Consider the following 19,462-nt stretch of genomic DNA (forward strand, 5'->3'; position numbering starts at 1 on the left):
GGGGTCCTCACCCTGGGATGGGGGGATCCTCACCCTGGGACTGGGGGGATCCTCACCCTGGGATTGGGGGGGTCCTCACCCTGGGATGGGGGGGGTCCTCACCCTGGGATGGGGGGATCCTCACCCTGGGATTGGGGAGATTCCTCACCCTGGGACTGGGATTGCGGGGATTCCTCACCCTGGGATTGGGGGGATCCTCACCCTGGGAATGGGGGGATCCTCACCCTGGAACTAGGGGGGTCCTCACCCTGGGATTGGGGGGGGGTCCTCACCCTGGGATTGGGGGGGTCCTCACCCCAGAATTGGGGGGATCCTCACTCTGGGACTGGGGGGATCCTCACCCTGGGATTGGGGGGATCCTCACCCTGGGACTGGGGGGCTCCTCACCCTGGGACTGGGACTGGGGCGTTTCCTCACCCTGGGATTGGGGGGCTCCTCACCCTGGGACTGGGGGAGCCCATCCCACAGCCCCCTGCTGTGTCCCCCCCCAGCTGTATCCCCTGGAATTCCTTGCCTGACCAGTGTTTTCCCTCCCTTTCCCAAGGACCTTTGCCCAGAACTGCAGGAACATCGAAGTGCTGAACCTCAATGGGTGCACCAAGATCACAGACACGTGAGTGAGGCTCTCCCTGGCCCTGGGAATGCCAGGCCTGGAAGTGTGGGGACTCCTGGAATCACAGAATGCCTGGGCTGGAAGGACCTCAGAGCCCCCCCAGTCCCCCTCAGAGCCCCCCCAGTGCCCCCCTGCCATGGGCAGGGACCCCTCCCAGTGTCCCAGGTGCTCCCAGTGCCATCCAGCCCTTCCCAGAGCTGCCCTGGGAGGAGCATTCCAGTGTCCCACGTCCCTCCCACCCCAGCCTGCCCATCCCATGGGATGTGGTGCCCTGGGCTGGATCCATCCAGGAGTGTCTCCGTGTCTCTCTTGCAGCACCTGCACGAACCTCAGCAAGTTCTGCTCCAAACTCAGGCAGCTGGACTTGGCCTCCTGCACCTCCATAACCAACCTGTCCCTGAAAGCACTGAGGTAGGAGCCAACAGCTCGGGGTTCTCCAGCAGAACCATGGAATCCAAGCCTGGAAAAGGGCTCTCCGAGCCCCCCCAGTCAGGCCAGCCTGGGGAACGTCCCCTTGGAGCTGAGCTTGGGCAGGGGTGGGGCTGTTTGTGCTCAGGGGGCTTCCAGGAATGGGGATTTCAGAGAGCAAAGCAGGATTTGTTCCCAACCCAACCAGCATTCCCGTGTTTTTCCATCTCCCCAGCGAGGGGTGCCCGCTGCTGGAACAGCTCATCATCTCCTGGTGCGACCAAGTGACCAAGGACGGGATCCAGGCCCTGGTCAGGGGCTGTGGGGGGCTCAGGGCCCTGTCCCTCAAGGGCTGCACCCAGGTATGGCTCTGGGGTGGGATCCTGGATGTGGGATGGGGTCCTGGCTCTGGGATGGGATCCTGGCTCTGGGATGGGATCCTGGATGTGGGATGGGATCCTGGCTCTGGGATGGGGTCCTGGCTCTGGGATGGGATCCTGGCTCTGGGATGGGATCCTGGCTCTGGAACGGGATCCTGGCTCTGGAACGGGATCCTGGCTCTGGAACGGGATCCTGGCTCTGGAACGGGATCCTGGCTCTGGCCCTGTGTTGCCCCCCAGAGCCCTGTGTTGCCCCCCAGAGCCCTGTGTTGCCCCCAGAGCCCTGTGTTGCCCCCCAGAGCCCTGTGTTGCCCCCCAGAGCCCTTTGTTGCCCCCCAGAGCCCTTTGTTGCCCCCCAGAGCCCTTTGTTGCCCCCCAGAGCCCTGTGTTGCCCCCAGAGCCCTGTGTTGCCCTCCAGAGCCCTGTGTTGCCCTCCAGAGCCCTGTGTTGCCCCCCAGGCTGTGTCAGTCTCTGTTTCCCCCCAGCTCGAGGACGAGGCCCTCAAGTACATCGGTGCCCATTGCCCTGAGCTGGTGACGCTGAACCTTCAAACCTGCTTAGTAAGTGAAGCTTCCCCAGTTCCCAGAGGGGCTGGGAATGGGATGGGCTGGGAATGGGATGGGCAGGGAATGGGATGGGCTGGGAATGGGATGGGCAGGGAATGGGATGGGCAGGGATTGGGATGGGCTGGGAATGGAGAGGCAGGGAATGGGATGGGCAGGGAATGGAGGGGCAGGGAATGGGATGGGCTGGGAAAGGGATGGGCAGGGAATGGGATGGGCAGGGAATGGGATGGGCAGGGAATGGGATGGGCTGGGAATGGGATGGGCAGGGAATGGGATGGGCAGGGAATGGGATGGGCAGGGAATGGCTGGGCAGGGAATGGCTGGGCAGGGAATGGAATGGGCAGGGAATGGGATGGGCAGGGAATGGGATGGGCAGGGAATGGCTGGGCAGGGAATGGCTGGGCAGGGAATGGCTGGGCAGGGAATGGCTGGGCAGGGAATGCTGAGGGAATGCCAGGGGATCCAGCAGCTCTCTCTGCCCACAGCAAGTGACGGATGAAGGGCTGATCACCATCTGCAGGGGCTGCCACAAGCTGCAGTCCCTCTGTGCCTCGGGCTGCTCCAACATCTCCGACGCCATCCTGACTGCCCTGGGGCAGAACTGCCCGCGCCTCCGGTGGGTATCCCGGGAATGCCCATCCATCCACCCCTGCCTGTGGAGTGGGGGCTCCTGGGGACGCACCGGAGCCTCAGCACAGCACTGGGAGGGGGTCTGAGCCCTGAGAGTTCCCAGGGTGGTTTATCCCTGAGGGTCTTCCAGGGGGTTTTTATGGGGTGAGTGGAGCTGACCCGGGTTTTTAAACTCGCATGAGTAAAACTGGAGCAAAACTGGAGCAAAACTGGAGCAAAAGGGCTCCTGCTGTGCCACCCACTGAGCAAACCCCCTGGAAAGCCATGCCAGGCTCTTCCCAGTGCCAGGACAAGGAGGGGAGGCCATAAAATAACCCTCAGGAAGCTGCTCCTCACACAAGGAAGAGCCTCTTCCCATGAGGGGTCCAGAGCAGCCGCCCAGGGGGTCGTGGGGACATCCCAACCCCTCCTGCTCCAGCTCCAGCCCAGGCTGGGGGCTCCAGGGGTCCCTTTTCCTGGGATTCTGGGCCCCCTCCATGGCTCCAGCTCCAGCCGAGGCTGGGGGTCCCAGGGGTCCCTTTCCCAGGATTCTGGGCCCTCCATGGCTCTGCCTCTCTGGGGACATTCACCCCTCCAGCTCCACCCCAGGGTGGGGGTCCCTTTTCCTGGAATTCTGGGCCCTCCATGGCTCCAGCTCCAGCCCAGGCTGGGGGTCCCAGGGGTCCCTTTCCCAGGATTCTGGGCCCTCCATGGCTCTGCCTCTCTGGGGACATTCCCCCCTCCTGCTCCAGCTCCAGCCCAGGCTGGGGGTCCCAGGGGTCCCTTTTCCCAGGATTCTGGCCCTCTCCATGGCTCCAGCTCCTGCTCCAGCCCAGGCTGAGAGTCCCAGGGGTCCCTTTTCCCAGGATTCTGGCCCCTCCATGGCTCTGCCTTTCTGGGGACATTCACCCCTCCAGCTCCACCCCAGGGCGGGGGTCCCAGGGGTCCCTTTTCCTGGAATTCTGGGCCCTCCATGGCTCCAGCTCCAGCCCAGGCTGGGGGGCTCCAAGGGTCCCTTTTCCTGGGATTCTCTGGGAACATCCAGCCCCTCCTGCTCCAGCTCCAGCCCAGGCTGGGGGCTCCAGGGGTCCCTTTTCCCGGGATTCTGGCCTTCTCCATGGCTCCAGCTCCAGCTCCAGCCCAGGCTGGGGGCTCCAGGGGTCCCTTTTCCCGGGATTCTGGCCCCTCCATGGCTCTGCCTCTCTGGGAACATTCCCCCCTCCTGCTCCAGCTCCAGCCCAGGCTGGGGGTCCCAGGGGTCCTTTTTCCCAGGATTCTGGCCCTCTCCATGGCTCCAGCTCCTGCTCCAGCCCAGGCTGGGGGTCCCAGGGGTCCCTTTTCCCGGGATTCTGGCCCCTCCATGGCTCCTGCTCCAGCCCAGGCTGGGGGTCCCAGGGGTCCCTTTTCCCGGGATTCTGGCCCTCTCCATGGCTCCAGCTCCAGCCCAGGCTGGGGGCTCCAGGGGTCCCTTTTCCCGGGATTCTGGCCCTCTCCATGGCTCCAGCTCCAGCCCAGGCTGGGGGTTCCAGGGGTCCCTTTTCCCAGGATTCTGGCCCCTCCATGGCTCCAGCTCCTGCTCCAGCCGAGGCTGGGGGTTCCAGGGGTCCCTTTTCCCAGGATTCTGGCCCCTCCATGGCTCCAGCTCCTGCTCCAGCCCAGGCTGGGGGTCCCAGGGGTCCCTTTTCCCGGGATTCTGGCCCTCTCCATGGCTCCTGCTCCAGCCCAGGCTGGGGGCTCCAGGGGTCCCTTTTCCCGGGATTCTGGCCTTCTCCATGGCTCCAGCTCCAGCTCCAGCCCAGGCTGGGGGTCCCAGGGGTCCTTTTTCCCGGGATTCTGGCCCTCTCCATGGCTCCTGCTCCTGCTCCAGCCCAGGCTGGGGGTCCCAGGGGTCCTTTTTCCCAGGATTCTGGCCCCTCCATGGCTCCAGCTCCAGCCCAGGCTGGGGGTCCCAGGGGTCCTTTTCCGGGAATCTCTGGGGACATCCCAGCCCCTCCAGCTCCAGCTCCAGCCCAGGCTGGGGGTCCCAGGGGTCCCTTTTCCCAGGATTCTGGCCCTCTCCATGGCTCCAGCTCCTGCTCCAGCCCAGGCTGAGAGTCCCAGGGGTCCCTTTTCCCAGGATTCTGGCCCCTCCATGGCTCTGCCTTTCTGGGGACATTCACCCCTCCAGCTCCACCCCAGGGCGGGGGTCCCAGGGGTCCCTTTTCCTGGAATTCTGGGCCCTCCATGGCTCCAGCTCCAGCCCAGGCTGGGGGGCTCCAAGGGTCCCTTTTCCTGGGATTCTCTGGGAACATCCAGCCCCTCCTGCTCCAGCTCCAGCCCAGGCTGGGGGCTCCAGGGGTCCCTTTTCCCGGGATTCTGGCCTTCTCCATGGCTCCAGCTCCAGCTCCAGCCCAGGCTGGGGGCTCCAGGGGTCCCTTTTCCCGGGATTCTGGCCCCTCCATGGCTCTGCCTCTCTGGGAACATTCCCCCCTCCTGCTCCAGCTCCAGCCCAGGCTGGGGGTCCCAGGGGTCCTTTTTCCCAGGATTCTGGCCCTCTCCATGGCTCCAGCTCCTGCTCCAGCCCAGGCTGGGGGTCCCAGGGGTCCCTTTTCCCGGGATTCTGGCCCCTCCATGGCTCCTGCTCCAGCCCAGGCTGGGGGTCCCAGGGGTCCCTTTTCCCGGGATTCTGGCCCTCTCCATGGCTCCAGCTCCAGCCCAGGCTGGGGGCTCCAGGGGTCCCTTTTCCCGGGATTCTGGCCCTCTCCATGGCTCCAGCTCCAGCCCAGGCTGGGGGTTCCAGGGGTCCCTTTTCCCAGGATTCTGGCCCCTCCATGGCTCCAGCTCCTGCTCCAGCCGAGGCTGGGGGTTCCAGGGGTCCCTTTTCCCAGGATTCTGGCCCCTCCATGGCTCCAGCTCCTGCTCCAGCCCAGGCTGGGGGTCCCAGGGGTCCCTTTTCCCGGGATTCTGGCCCTCTCCATGGCTCCTGCTCCAGCCCAGGCTGGGGGCTCCAGGGGTCCCTTTTCCCGGGATTCTGGCCTTCTCCATGGCTCCAGCTCCAGCTCCAGCCCAGGCTGGGGGTCCCAGGGGTCCTTTTTCCCGGGATTCTGGCCCTCTCCATGGCTCCTGCTCCTGCTCCAGCCCAGGCTGGGGGTCCCAGGGGTCCTTTTTCCCAGGATTCTGGCCCCTCCATGGCTCCAGCTCCAGCCCAGGCTGGGGGTCCCAGGGGTCCTTTTCCGGGAATCTCTGGGGACATCCCAGCCCCTCCAGCTCCAGCTCCAGCCCAGGCTGGGAGTCCCAGGGGTCCCTTTTCCCAGGATTCTGGCCCTCTCTATGGCTCCAGCTCCAGCCCAGGCTGGGGGTCCCAGGGGTCCCTTTTCCCAAGATTCTGGCCCCTCCATGGCTCCTGCTCCAGCCCAGGCTGGGGGTCCCAGGGGTCCCTTTTCCCGGGATTCTGGCCCCTCCATGGCTCCTGCTCCAGCCCAGGCTGGGGGTCCCAGGGGTCCCTTTTCCCGGGATTCTGGCCCTCTCCATGGCTCCTGCTCCAGCCCAGGCTGGGGGTCCCAGGAGTCCCTTTTCCCGGGATTCTGGCCCCTGCATGGCTCTGCCCCTCTCCCCCAGGATCCTGGAGGTGGCTCGGTGTTCCCAGCTCACCGACGTGGGGTTCACCACCCTGGCCAGGGTAAGTGCCCTCCCCACCCTCAGCCTGCCCTGGCTCGGGGGGAAAAGGAGGAAAAACCCCTGGATTTTGGGAAAAAATGGCTGAGTGTGAGGGTGGGAGCCAAGGGGGGAAAATCTGGGTTTGTGGGACCTCAGGGGTTGTGGAATTGCAGAAAACAGGGATTAGGGAATGTGGGGTGGGAAAACTGGGGGGTGTGGAGTCTCATTGGAAAAATTGGGGTTTAGGGAATGTGAGTTAAAAAAAACAGGGTTTGTGGAATCTTAAATTAAAAAAAAATCAGGGTTTGGGGAGTGTGGATTGCAAAAATTAATGTTTGTGGGGTCTAAGTTATAACAATTGGGGTTTATGGAATCTTAATTAAAAAATCAGGTTTTATGGGGTCTAAGTTCCAAAAATTTGGGTTTATTTCATCCTTGGCCTGGCCCTGCCCCACAGATCTGGGAGGATTTACATCCAAACATGGAATATTTGGGAGTCACAAACTTTCCTGCTGAGATTAATCTCTGTTGGCTCCAAGTGACCCTGAATTAAGTCCCTTAATGACCATTAAACCCTTTAAATGAGTGACATTTCCTGGGCCATCCTTGGGGCTGCTCTCAAAGAGGGAACAGAATTCCCTCCCACTCCTGGTATTTCATGGAGAAACCCCTGAATTTTTAAAGAAAACTGTATTTATATTTATTTATATTTATATATTTATATTTTTATATTTATATATTTTATTTATATATTTATATTTATCTATTTATTTATATTTACATATATTTTTATATTTTTATTTTTATTTATATATTTATTTTTATTTTTATTTTTATCTTTATATATTTATATATTTATATTTATATATTTTATTTTTATTTATATATTTATATTTATTTTTATTTTTATATATTTATATATTTATATTTTTATTTTTATTTATATATTTATATTTATTTTTTATTTTTATCTTTATATATTTATATTTATATATTTTATTTTTATTTATATATTTATATTTATTTTTATATATATTTATATTTATATATTTTATTCATATATTTATATATTTATATATTTTATTTTTATTTATATATTTATATTTATTTTTCTTTTTATCTTTATATATTTATATTTATATATTTAATTTATATTTATATATTTATATTTATATATTTATATTTTTATTTTTATTTATGTATTTATATTTATTTATTTTTATCTTTATATATTTATATTTATATATTTATGTTTATATATTTTTATTTATATATTTATATATTTAATTTTCATTTATATATTTATTTTTCTTTTTATCTTTCCATATTTGTATTTATATATTTGTATTTATATTTATATGTTTGGTTATATATTTATATTTTTAATATATATTTCTATTCCTTTTATATTTCTATTTATTGTCTGAACTTTACACTCACTTTGGGTGTTTTCTCTTTATTCCCAGAACTGCCACGAGCTTGAAAAGATGGACCTGGAGGAATGTGTCCAGGTAGGGAATGTTCCTCTTCCAGCCCTGGGAAATTGGTGGGAAATCAGCTGCTTGTCCCCAGGCTGGAGCTGAATCCCAGACCCTGAGCAGGAGGATGGGCTGGATGTGGGGAGGCACTGCTGGGCTTGAGGCTTTTCCCCTGTTTGGGTTTCATTTGGATGCTGGAGCATGAAATAAATGCTGGTAAATAAATATTTAATGTCAGGTAATAAATGTGTGAGGTGTGACCCTGCCAGGAGGGGAAAAACAGGGAAAATCCCACCCCTGTATTGCTGAAAATAACGGGATTTTCCTCTGGTTTGGGCAGGTTGTTGGGACAGCAGGAATTCCAGAGGGCAGGGATCAGACTGGGAAAAGGGCTGGGTTGACTCAGAATTCCATGGAAAAGCTCCAGGACAGGTTGGGAAGGGCTCCAGCCCAAGGAGGGGACAGGGTTGTTGTGGCCCCTCCCTGGGAACAGCCTGGCCTGGAGTTCTGCCCTTCCTGGTGTTCCCAGGGACAAATCCAGGAGCTCCTGGAGGGAATGACACCCATCCAAATGGGAAGGGGTGGAAAAGCCTCCCAGAAAAGGAGCAGGGAAAGAGCCTGGGCCTGGCACAGACCCATCCCAGGGACCTCCTTGGGCACAGAATCCCTTGGGTGGGTCTCCTTCTTCCCAAAGAAAAGCAGGAACACCCCAGGGAGGCTCAGACCCTCCCAGGCCCCCAGAGGAGCTGCTTTGCTTCCCTCATCCTGAGCCAGTCCAGCTCCTCAGGGAAGTCAAACCCACCCAGTGGGGTCTCTGCCTGCAAGGGCAGGACTTGGTGTCCATGGGGAGCTGAATTCCTGTGGGGAACACTCATGGATTAGGGAAAAACCTGCAGGATTTTATTCACAGAGGGGAAAGATCCAATCCTTGTTCACAACACCCAACCTGAAAGGGCTTTTCCTTTTCCCTTGCAGATCACAGACAGTACCCTAATCCAGCTCTCCATACACTGTCCACGGCTCCAGGTCCTGGTGGGTGTTCCAGGGACACTTCCAGCTTTGTATTCCTGGGAAAAAAAGGGGTTTGAAAACCCTCTGACCTCACAGCTGGGGCTTGGAGGGTTCTGTGGGAACCTGTCCCTGGGGCCCCTCCTGGGTGCAGAATTCCTGGTGGGATCTGCCTGAACCCCAGGCTGTGGGTGCAGAGCTGCCTGTGGGAGAGGATCCTGCAGCCCTTCTCCCTGTGGGAGAGGATCCTGCAGCCCTTCTCCCTGTGGGAGAGGATCCTGCAGCCCTTCTCCCTGTGGGCAGGGCCAGCAGGAGCTGGAATGGGGCTGGCTCTGGGAATTGGGTTCCTTTTGGGCTCAGGCTCTGGGAATTTGGGCTCAGTCCCTGTTTGTGCCACAGGAAAACCTGTCCTGGGAGCTGTGGGGGAGCAGTTGGGGGTTCTCCAGTCCCACCTCCTGCTCCATCCCTGCTTCCTCCTCAAGGAATTTCCAGCTGAATCCCCCAAAAATCACACAATGTTGTGTTCCTGCTGGTTCTTGGACCCAGTTCCAAGGCCTTTCCCACAGTGGGTGAGGCCACAGGTGTCCCAAAGGTGGGTTCTCCCATAGCAGAGGTGGATATGGAATTCCTGTGCCTCCCTGTGGGTCTCATCTCTGCAGGGTTGGCTTTCCATCCATGGAATCTTGGAATGGGTTGGGTTGGAAGAGACTTTGAGGCCCATCCAGTTCTTGGGCAGGGACACCTCCCACAGTCCCAGGTTACTCCAGCCTGGCCTTGGATGCTCCCAGGGCTGGGGCAGCTTCTCTGGGCACCTGTGCCAGGGCCTGCCCACCCTCCCAGGGAAGGATCTTTCCCATCCAGCTGGGAATTTTCCCTTTGGATTCCCCGAGCCCACGGAGCGGCTGCAGCGCAGGGAGGGGGCACAGCCCAGTCCCCAGACCCTCCGTGCCAGCCCAGCACTGGGCAGGGAGTCCCTGGGCAGGCACAGGGCGGGTTTGGGGTGGCAGGAGCAGGGCTGACCCCCCTGTGCTGGCACAGAGTCTGTCCCACTGTGAGCTGATCACGGACGACGGGATCCGCCACCTGGGCAACGGCGCCTGCGCCCACGACAGGCTGAAGGTCATCGAGCTGGACAACTGTCCCCTCATCACCGACGCCTCCCTGGAGCACCTCAAGAGCTGCCACAGCCTGGAGAGGATCGAGCTCTACGACTGCCAGCAGATCACCCGGGCGGGCATCAAGAGACTCAGGGTGAGGGCACCGGGGCTGCAGGGGGGTGGGAATGTTGGTAATGGGTTGTGGGGCTTGGAATTGTGGAGGGGTTGGGTTGGTTTGGGTTAGCTTGGCTTGGCTTGGCTTCTTTTGCCTTGCCTTGGCTTGGCTTGGCTTGTTTTGGCTTCTTTTGCCTTGGCTTGGCTTGGCTTGGCTTGGCTTGGGAGGACCTTAAAGCCCATCCAGTGCCACCCCTGCCATGGGCAGTGACACCTCCCACAGTCCCAGGTTGCTCCAAGCCCATTCCAATCTGGCTGTAAACACTTCCAGGGATGGGGCAGCCCCAGCTTCTCTGGGAAGCCCATCCCAGCCCCTCCCCACCCTCCCAGGGAGGGATTTCTCCCCTGTGTCCCCTCCCAAGTCCATTTCTCCATCTGTAAAAGCAAAGATAACGTTTTATCTGCAAAAAGGAACATCATAAAATCATGGAATCCTGGAATGGTTTGGGTCAGAAGGGACCTTGAGCTCATCCAGGCCATGGGCAGGGACACCTCCCACCAGACCAGGTTGTTCCAGCCTGGCCATGGACACTCCCAGGGCTGGGAATGTTCTGTTCCCACTACCAGGGGATTATTGGGATGGGAAAAGCCTCATTTCTCCCTCCCTCCCTGTAACCCCTCCCGGGGCGGGGGTGGCAATGCCACAGTGTTCCCCCGTGGGCTGGGGGGGTGTCCCAGGCGGGTCCCACCCCCTGTGACTCCTTCCCGGCGCTGTTTGTCCTTCCAGACCCACCTCCCCAACATCAAGGTCCACGCCTACTTCGCCCCGGTGACTCCGCCGCCGTCGGTGGGCGGGAGCCGGCAGCGCTTCTGCAGATGCTGCATCATCCTATGACGCTGGAACGCCCCTCCCGGCACTCCCAGGCTGGAATTGCGCCCGTGGCATCCCGGGGGGCACCAGGACCTTCCAGGAGAGCGATCCCAGTGGCCGCGGTGCCCTGGGGCCACCACCACCCCTGCCATCCATCCCACCGTTCCCAGCGGGATGAGGGACTTGGGAGCGGCTTTTCCGTGGGTGGATCGGGCCGATCCTGCCCCGGCGCTGCGGGGCCTGCTCAGCTGAGCCCCCTGCGGGAAGGACGGCGGGAATTCCAACCCGGAATGACTGACTGATGCTGCTGGTGAGGGTGGAACAGGAGCCGAAATCCTTGGAAATGGGGATTGGGGAGAGGAGAGGAACTTGCTTTAACCCTGCAGCCCTGCCCAGAGGGAAAACCCAACGAACCTGAAAACCACAACGAGTTTTATGTCCATTTTTCAGTGAGGGAGTGAAAGAGCAGCTGTGGAGCCAAGATTCCTTCTGGAGCCAGGATTCCCTGGGAGCCAGGATTCCCTTGGGAGCCAGGATTCTTTGGGAGCCAGGATTTCCTCGGGTGTCAGGATTCCCCTGGGAGCCAGGATTCCCTGGGAGCCAGGATTTCCTCGGGTGTCAGGATTCCCCTGGGAGCCAGGATCAACCTGGGAGCCAGGATTCCCTCAGGAGCCAGGATTCCCTCAGGAGCCAGGATTCCCTGGGAGCCAGGATTCCCCTGGGAGCCAGGATTCCCCTGGGAGCCAGGATTCCCTCTGGAGCCAGGATTCTTTGGGAGCCAGGATTTCCTTGGGAGCCAGGATTTCCTTGGGAGCCAGGATTCCCTGGGAGCCAGGATTCCCTCTGGAGCCAGGATTCCCTCAGGAGCCAGGATTCCTTGGGAGCCAGGATTCCTTGGGAGCCAGGATTTCCTTGGGAGCCAGGATTCTTTGGGAGCCAGGATTTCCTCTGGAGCCAGGATTTCCTTGGGAGCCAGGATTCCTTGGGAGCCAGGATTCCCTGGGAGCCAGGATTTCCTCTGGAGCCAGGATTCCTTGGGAGCCAGGATTCCCTGGGAGCCAGGATTCCCTCTGGAGCCAGGATTCCTTGGGAGCCAGGATTCCCTGGGAGCCAGGATTCTTTGGGAGCCAGGATTCCCTCAGGAGCCAGGATTTCCTGGGAGCCAGGATTCCCTCTGGAGCCAGGATTCCCTGGGAGCCAGGATTCCCTCTGGAGCCAGGATTCCCTGGGAGCCAGGATTCCCTCTGGAGCCAGGATTCCCTCTGGAGCCAGGATTCCCTGGGAGCCAGGATTCCCTGGGAGCCAGGATTCCCTCTGGAGCCAGGATTCCCTCTGGAGCCAGGATTCCCCCTGTGCTTCCCTGCTCCCACCCTGACCACGCTCAGAGGAAGGTCCATCTCTGTATCCACAATATCCAGCTCAGAGCCTTTCCCACATTGTTGTGATGGATCCTGGAATCTGTAATGTCACATTTTTTACCCTCCCCACATCATGACTTTTTTCCCCCCCTTTTAACAAGTTTTTAATTCAGGCATTTCTTGCTATTTCCCAGCCCAAAGGGAGGAATCCTTAATTTCAGTTTTAAAAAGGAATTTTTCCCATGGGAAGCTTCAGCTTGTTGGGAAGGTTTTTAAGGAGCAAATGAGCTGGACCCTCGTGGGATTTCATGGCCTGTCTGAGCAGGAGTGGGGTGTCCAAATTGACTCTGATTTCAGGTTCCATCCCAGTGACAAGGATGTTCTTCTCCATATAGGGAATAATATCTATATTTATATATAATTCTCAGTACAGGGATAAAGTTCTAGTCTGTGTTCCAGCGACTGTAAGTTCCCTCCTGTCCTTTCCCTCCATCTGATCCCCAAGGAAAAGCAAAGTAGAACCTCTTTGCTTGTTGCCCTGACGAAGAAATGATGATTCCCTGATGGAGCAGGTCTGGGATCCGCCCTCGCTCCACGGAGCACTGGGGCCTTTCCCGACCTTCCCACCTTCCACAGGTAAGTGTGGAGCCCCTGGGAGGACCCACAGGGATGGAAAGGGGTTGGGATGAGCCAGGCCCAGCTCTTGGAGAGGGAGGGGTGGGGGTTTGGGGAGTGATTTGGGGGCGTTTTAGGCACAATCAGTGCAGGTGCTCCAGGGGAGCACGGACTGATCTGGGCACTGCAGGTGCCCAGGGTGGAACTGCTGGGCAGATCCCAAGGGTTTAACAGGGCAGGGCTTGGTCAGGCTCTGGCAGGTTGTGCCAGTCATTCCTGCTGGATGGAAGGAGCCCTCGTGTCCGTGGATATTCCCAGCTGGCTGAGGCAGGAGCGAGGCTGAACCACCCCAGCACTGGGGCTTCCCCTGAGGAATCCTTTGGTGGGGAAGAGCAGGGGCAGCTCCAGGAATGGCTCTTCAGGGTCTGGGGGGTTGTGTTTTCACCAGGAGTTTGCTCCAAGGACAACGTGCTGCTTCCCAGGCTCTCCAGGGTCCCTGGAGCTGCACCCCCTTCCTCTCCCCCAGTTTGCCCAGTCTGTGCTCACGGTCTGCTGGGAGGAACTCCAGGCTGCTGTGGTTAAAAGGATACTGTCAATGCCTTCCTGTAGATGCTTTTAATCCCTTATATTTATTCAAATCCTCTTTAGCGCTGTGGATTCTCCCTCTCCCCTCCAGGGGCTTCATTTCCAGAACTTTCTCCGGGTTTCAGGGTGGCAGAAGATGATGGGCACGGACTGGCCAGGCCGTGGGGCACCACCCACCAATCACAGGATTTGCACAGCTCTGGGAATTAAACTTTGTTCAGCTCCTACTGTGGCAGGGGAGAGTGGAGAGTGGGATTGTGGAGGCAGGTGGAGTTGGCTGATGATTCCTTTGGAACAGAGCAGAGTTTTCCAGGGAAAACTCAAGAACACAGAACCCAAAGCATTTTCTTTTCTGTTTGCCGACCAGGGTGGCAGCATTAAGGTAGCTCAAAACTACTTGACAGTGTCCTTTTAAATCAATTATCCGTCTTCAAATGGACTCTTCCTGATGTTTGTATTTATAAGTACCAATAAACACCATTTTCCAAGCCCTGTCTCGCTGGAGGAAGAACTTTGTGGAGGAAAATCCCCCTCCATGGTGACCAGCAAGGGTCAGTTTGGGGGGTCCAGCTTATAAACCCCCAGGGTGGGCCCAGGGGAGGTGCAGAGCTCGGGCTGGGGCTGTGTCTGTCTGTCCATCCATCCCCAGTGCCAGGATGGGCCTGACAAGGACAGGCCTGGGATGTCCTGGGGGTCCTGACCCAGCTCTGGGGGGTTCCCTGGTGGGAGCTCCACTCTGAGCCCCTCCCAGCAGCCCCCAGACCATCCCCTGAGGATCAGCTCTGCCCTGAGCATTTTAGGGGGAGTTGGGTCGGTCCAAGGACCTCCTGGCTCCCTCAAAGCTGCTGCCACTGCTGACTGGGAGCCACAGGGAAGGGCCTGGGGGTGCTCCACCCCCAAAGTGGGGAGCAGCAGCAGCTTATCCCATCCCATCCCACCCCCACCCCATCCCATTCCATTTCCATCCCATCTCAATCCCATCCCATCCCATTTCCATCCCATCCCAGTCCCATCCCATCCCATTTCCATCCCATCCCAGTCCCATCCCATTTCCATCCCACCCCACCCCATCCCATTCCATTTCCATCCCATCTCAGTCCCAGCCCATCCCATCCCATCCCTCCCCACTCCAGACACTGAGACTGCACAGGAGTCCTGGATGTTTTATTGGGTGCTGGAGGCTGGAGAAGGCTCCGTCCCGGGGACAGGCTGTGGTCACTTCTTGGCCTCCTCCTCCTTGGAGAGGGTCTTGATGATCTCCTCCTTCTTGGCCTGCAGCCGCTCCTCCCGCCGCTTCCGCGCCTCCTTGGTCTTGGAGCGCCGCGCCTCCGCCTGGTCCCTGTGGGACCGAGGGGTCGGTGCTCCAGGAGCCCCCCAACAGCCTCACACCCCCTGCCCCGTCCCCAACGTCCCCCGGGTCCTGCTGGCCACGCCAGCCCTGCCCCAGTGCCCACATCCCACCCCCTGCACCCCCCTGGGCTGGGTGGGGTCACACACCTTTCCTGAGGCCCAGAGGGAAGATATTCTGCTTTTCCCTCCCAAGGACACAGCAGGAGTTTGGAATCCCTCCCCTGCCCTGGTCAATCACTCACTGCCTCCAGCAGCTGCTCAGGAATTTCCCAGTTTCCCCCCTCTCTGAGCACACACAGAACTCCAGCAGGATCCCAGATTCCCTGCTCCAGCCAGCCCGGCCAGTTTGGCACTGCCTGTCCCTCCCCAGTGCCAGGACACAGCTGGAATGGCCCCCTGGGAGCCATTCCTGCCCCCTGCCCAGGGCAGCACTCACGCCAGGAGCTTCTTGCGGGCCTTGTCTGCCTTCAGCTTGTGGATGTGCTCCATGAGGATCCGCTTGTTCTTGAACACGTTGCCCTTGACCTTCAGGTACAGGCTGTGGTACCTGTGGGGGCACAGCTGGGGTCACCTCCCCCTGCCAGGGCTCTGCAGGGAGGACTGAGCTCCCTTCCCAAGGAGCTGGGGCAGCACCAAGGGCTGTGGGTGCGTGGGATGTGACCTTGGGGGTGGGCACTGCCCCACCCTGGGGTGCCAGCGGGGGCTGCCCCACCCTGGGGTGCCAGCGGGGGCTGTCTGTGGGTGCTGCCCCACCCTGGGGTGCCAGCAGGGGCTGTCTGTGGGTGCTGCCCCACCCTGGGGTGCCAGCGGGGCTGCCCCACGCTGGGGTGCCAGCGGGGGCTGTCTGTGGGTGCTGCCCCCACCCTGGGGTGCCAGCGGGGGCTGTCTGTGGGTGCTGCCCCACCCTGGGGTGTCAGCGGGGGCTGCCCCACCCTGGGGTGCCAGCGGGGGCTGTCTGTGGGCGCTGCCCCACCCTGGGGTGCCAGCGGGGGCTGTCTGTGGGCGCTGCCCCACCCTGGGGTGCCAGCGGGGGCTGTCTGTGGGCGCTGCCCCACCCTGGGGTGCCAGCGGGGGCTGTCTGTGGGTGCTGCCCCACCCTGGGGTGCCAGCGGGGGCTGTCTGTGGGTGCTGCCCCACCCTGGGGTGCCAGCGGGGCCTGTCTGTGGGTGCTGCCCCATCTGGGGTGCCAGCGGGGGCTGTCTGTGGGTGCTGCCCCACCCTGGGGTGCCAGCGGGGGCTGTCTGTGGGTGCTGCCCCATCTGGGGTGCCAGCGGGGGCTGTCTGTGGGTGCTGCCCCACCCTGGGGTGCCAGCAGGGGCTGTCTGTGGGTGCTGCCCCATCTGGGGTGTCAGTGGGGGCTGTCTGTGGCCACTGCCCCACCCTGGGGTGCCAGCGGGGGCTGCCCCACCCTGGGGTGCCAGCAGGGGCTGTCTGTGGGTGCTGCCCCACCCTGGGGTGCCAGCGGGGGCTGTCTGTGGGCGCTGCCCCCCTGCCCCACTCACATGTGGCGGTCGATCTTCTTGGACTCGCGGTACCTCCTCAGCAGGCGCCGCAGGATCCGCATCCGCCGCATCCACGTCACCTTCTCGGGCATGCGGGCGTTGGCCGTGCCCTTCCTCTTGCCTGCCCAGGGCAGGGGGTGAGGGCGAGCCCGGGGGTCCCCAGCTGGGCCCACCCCCCTCCCAGGGCCCCCCAGCTGAGCCCACCCCCCTCCCAGGGCCCTCCCAGGGCCTCCCAGCTGAGGTGCAACCCAGGGATTCTTCTCAGTGTGTGCCAGGGGACCCCTTCCAGGGGCAGTACCCCCACCCCAGGGGCAGTGCCCCCCACCCCAGGGACACTCTCCCCCATTCCCAGGAACACTCTGCCCCATTCCCAGGGACACTCTCCCCCATTCCCAGGAACACTCTCCCCATTCCCAGGAACACTCTCCCCCACCCCAGGGACACTCTCCCCCACCCCAGGAACACTCTCCCCCACCCCAGGGACACTCTGCCCCATTCCCAGGGACACTCTGCCCCACCCCAGGGACACTCTCCCCCATTCCCAGGGACACTCTCCCCCATTCCCAGGGACACTCTCCCCCATTCCCAGGGACACTCTCCCCCATTCCCAGGAACACTCTCCCCCACCCCAGGGGCACTCTGCCCCATTCCCAGGGGCACTCTCCCCCATTCCCAGGAACACTCTGCCCCATTCCCAGGAACACTCTCCCCCACCCCAGGGGCACTCTGCCCCATTCCCAGGGGCACTCTGCCCCATTCCCAGGAACACTCTCCCCATTCCCAGGGGCACTCTGCCCCCCCAGGTGCCCTCACCGATGCCCATGTGCCGCCCCTTCCTCCTGGCCAGCGTGTTCTTCCTGCAGCGGGCTCTGGAATGCACCGTCACCGGTTTGCGGATGATCAGCCCATCCTTGATCAGCTTCCGGATCTGCTGCCCTGCAAGGCAGTGCCCAGGGGCTGGTGTGGGGCCCTGCCCTGGGCAGCACAGCCCCAGCCCCACGGGCACCCCTGCCGGGCAGGGCCCAGCCCCCCAGAGCCCCTCACGGTGCTGCGGCTGCTCCATCTTCTTCCCGTTCCCCCAGTGAGTGCCCAGCGATCCCAGTTCCCTCACTGGTATCTCAGAGGGCACCCCAGGCTGGACCCACCACCAAACCCACCGGGCACCCCAATCAGGGGGCTCTGCCAGTCCTGGAAATGCCACTTTAAACTGCCAGCCCTGGAAATGCCACCTTAAACCACCACTCCTGGAAATCCCACCCTAAAGCTGCTCAAGTGGCACAATTTCCCCTAAGCCCCAAGTTGGGCTTTATCCCCTCGGAGGTTTTTTTCCAGACCCAAAGTTTTTATGATTCCAACCCAACCTCGCTGTTGCTGAGCCCCCCAAGCCCCCCTGCCCACCCCTCTGCCGGACCCCCACGTGCCCAGGGGGTGCCCCACGTACGGGAGTTGGCATTGGCGATCTCGTTGGTCTCGTTGGGATCCAGCCACACCTTCTTCTTCCCGCAGCGCAGGACGCTGGAGGCCAATCTCTTCTGGAGCCGCAGCATACTGGGGAGGGCGGGCAGCGATCAGGGGGGCTCTGCACGCCCAGAGACCCCCATTCCCTCAGGGACCCCCATCCCCTCAATGGATCCTGCCCCCCTCCCTGGGGACCCCCATCCCCTCAGGGACCCTGTCCCTCACCCCGCTCGGGGCCCCTCAGCCCCTTTCAGGGTCCCCTCAGAGCCCCCTCAGCCCCTCAGGGGATCCCGCACGCCGCTTTGGGGACCCTCCCCATCCTCAGGGGCCGCTCCCTCTCCTGTGGAATCCCGGCCCTCAGGGACCCTCATCCTCGCCCGCAGCCCCCTCCTGATGCCCTCAGGGCCCACCCCAATCCCTCCCAGTCCTCCCCGTCCCTCAGCGCGGCCCCGCCGCCATTTCCCCGCCAGGCCCACGGAGGCCGCAGCCGCATCGCCGCGCCCGGGACCGCCCCGCCGCCCGGCTGGGCCCCCTCCCCGGTGCCCAGACCAACCCCCGGGGTGCTCCCCGATGCCCCCGCACCCTCCCTGTGCCCCCCGATGCCCCCCGTTCCCCCCGGGCGCGGCCTCGGCCCCGCTCCCACCTCATGGCGGCGGCGCCCGGGCCTGAGGGAGAGCGAGGCGGCGGCGCTGGCCCCGCCCACAGCCCTCGGCACGTACCATCCCGCGCACCCCCCGCGGCCTCCCGGAGCCCCCCGGAGCCCCCCGGAGCCCCCCGGAGCTCCGGACCGGCGCGGACACGGTGTGGTTACACGAGAGTACGAGTGGGAAGGACGCGAGTGGGGCAGAGACCCACGCGGAATGTGCGGGAGGGATGTGGGTCCGTCCTGGTCCCCCCCCCTCGGGGGTGAGGGGTGGTACAGCCCGCGCGTGCGCGTGGCGGGAAAGGCCGAAGGAGGGGGGTGCGCATGCGCAATGGGGGAGTGTGGGGGGCACGTGGAGGGGAATGGAGGAACTGGGAGGGACTGGGAAGGACTGGGAAGAACTCGGGGGGACAAGCTGGGAGTGGCTGGAGGGGAACCCCCCAGGGCACTTTGCTAGCCCCCTGAGGCTCCTGGAAACTCCCCAGAGCACCCTGGTAGCCCCCCAGGGCACTTTGGTAGCCCCCCAAGGTTTCTGGTAGCCCCCGAGGTTCCTGGTAGCCGCCTGAGGCTCCTGGCAGCCCCCCAGAGCACCCTGGTAGCCCCCAAGGGCACCCTGGTAGCCCCCAGAGCACACTGGTAGCCCCCCAAGCACCCTGGTAGCCCCCCCAGAGCACCCTGGTAGCCCCCAGAGCACCCTGGTAGCCCCCCCAGAGCACCCTGGTAGCCCCCCCAGGGCACCCTGGCAGCCCCCCAGGGCACCCTGGCAGCCCCCAAGGGCACCCTGGCAGCCCCCAAGGGCACCCTGGTAGCCCCCAAGGGCCCCAAGGGCACCCTGGTAGCCCCCCGAGGCCCCTGGTAGCCCCCAGGGCACCCTGGTAGCCCCCCGAGGCCCCTGGTAGCCCCCCCAGGGCACCCTGGTAGCCCCCCGAGGCCCCTGGTAGCCCCCAGGGCACCCTGGTAGTCCCCAGAGCACCCTGGTAGCCCCCCGAGGCCCCTGGTAGCCCCCAGGGCACCCTGGCAGCCCCCCGAGGCCCCTGGTAGCCCCCAGGGCACCCTGGTAGCCGCAGGGTTCGGCTGCCGGCGATTCCCGAGGGATCTGGAGCCGCCGCTCCCTCCAGATGGAGGAGCAGAGGAGTCGCTGCCGCCGCCAGATTTTTGGTCGGTTTTCCGG

The 19,462-nt window shown here is 60.7% G+C and overlaps 2 protein-coding genes across 8 annotated transcripts in view; one reads left to right on the forward strand and one right to left on the reverse strand.

Annotated features, from left to right (window-relative positions):
- Positions 1-13,826, forward strand: part of FBXL20 (F-box and leucine rich repeat protein 20) — a 34,254-nt gene extending 20,428 nt beyond the window's left edge. For 5 of the 7 annotated variants that reach the window (XM_071577422.1, XM_071577420.1, XM_071577423.1 and 2 more), the window contains exons 6-15: positions 545-613; positions 929-1,024; positions 1,257-1,383; positions 1,887-1,961; positions 2,453-2,583; positions 6,174-6,234; positions 7,679-7,723; positions 8,666-8,722; positions 9,737-9,949; positions 10,697-13,826. In XM_071577422.1, coding sequence (XP_071433523.1) covers positions 545-613; positions 929-1,024; positions 1,257-1,383; positions 1,887-1,961; positions 2,453-2,583; positions 6,174-6,234; positions 7,679-7,723; positions 8,666-8,722; positions 9,737-9,949; positions 10,697-10,804 — 982 coding nt within the window. In that variant the 3' untranslated portion in view covers positions 10,805-13,826. The remainder of the gene's footprint in view (positions 1-544; positions 614-928; positions 1,025-1,256; positions 1,384-1,886; positions 1,962-2,452; positions 2,584-6,173; positions 6,235-7,678; positions 7,724-8,665; positions 8,723-9,736; positions 9,950-10,696) is intronic. The other 2 variants (XR_011699676.1, XR_011699677.1) reach the window with 2 other exon arrangements.
- Positions 13,827-14,485: 659 nt separating this feature from the next.
- Positions 14,486-18,382, reverse strand: RPL19 (ribosomal protein L19). The gene is made up of 6 exons (XM_071577257.1): positions 18,292-18,382; positions 17,632-17,738; positions 17,004-17,126; positions 16,191-16,311; positions 15,125-15,235; positions 14,486-14,677 (listed from the first exon to the last, which is right to left on the reverse strand). The coding sequence occupies exons 1-6, from the start codon at positions 18,294-18,296 to the stop codon at positions 14,554-14,556; spliced, it is 591 nt and encodes a 196-aa protein (XP_071433358.1). The 5' UTR covers positions 18,297-18,382; the 3' UTR covers positions 14,486-14,553.
- Positions 18,383-19,462: the final 1,080 nt, after the last annotated feature.

The sequence above is a fragment of the Pithys albifrons genome, chromosome 25 (assembly GCF_047495875.1).
Source record: "Pithys albifrons albifrons isolate INPA30051 chromosome 25, PitAlb_v1, whole genome shotgun sequence".
Taxonomy (NCBI): Eukaryota; Metazoa; Chordata; class Aves; order Passeriformes; family Thamnophilidae; genus Pithys; species Pithys albifrons.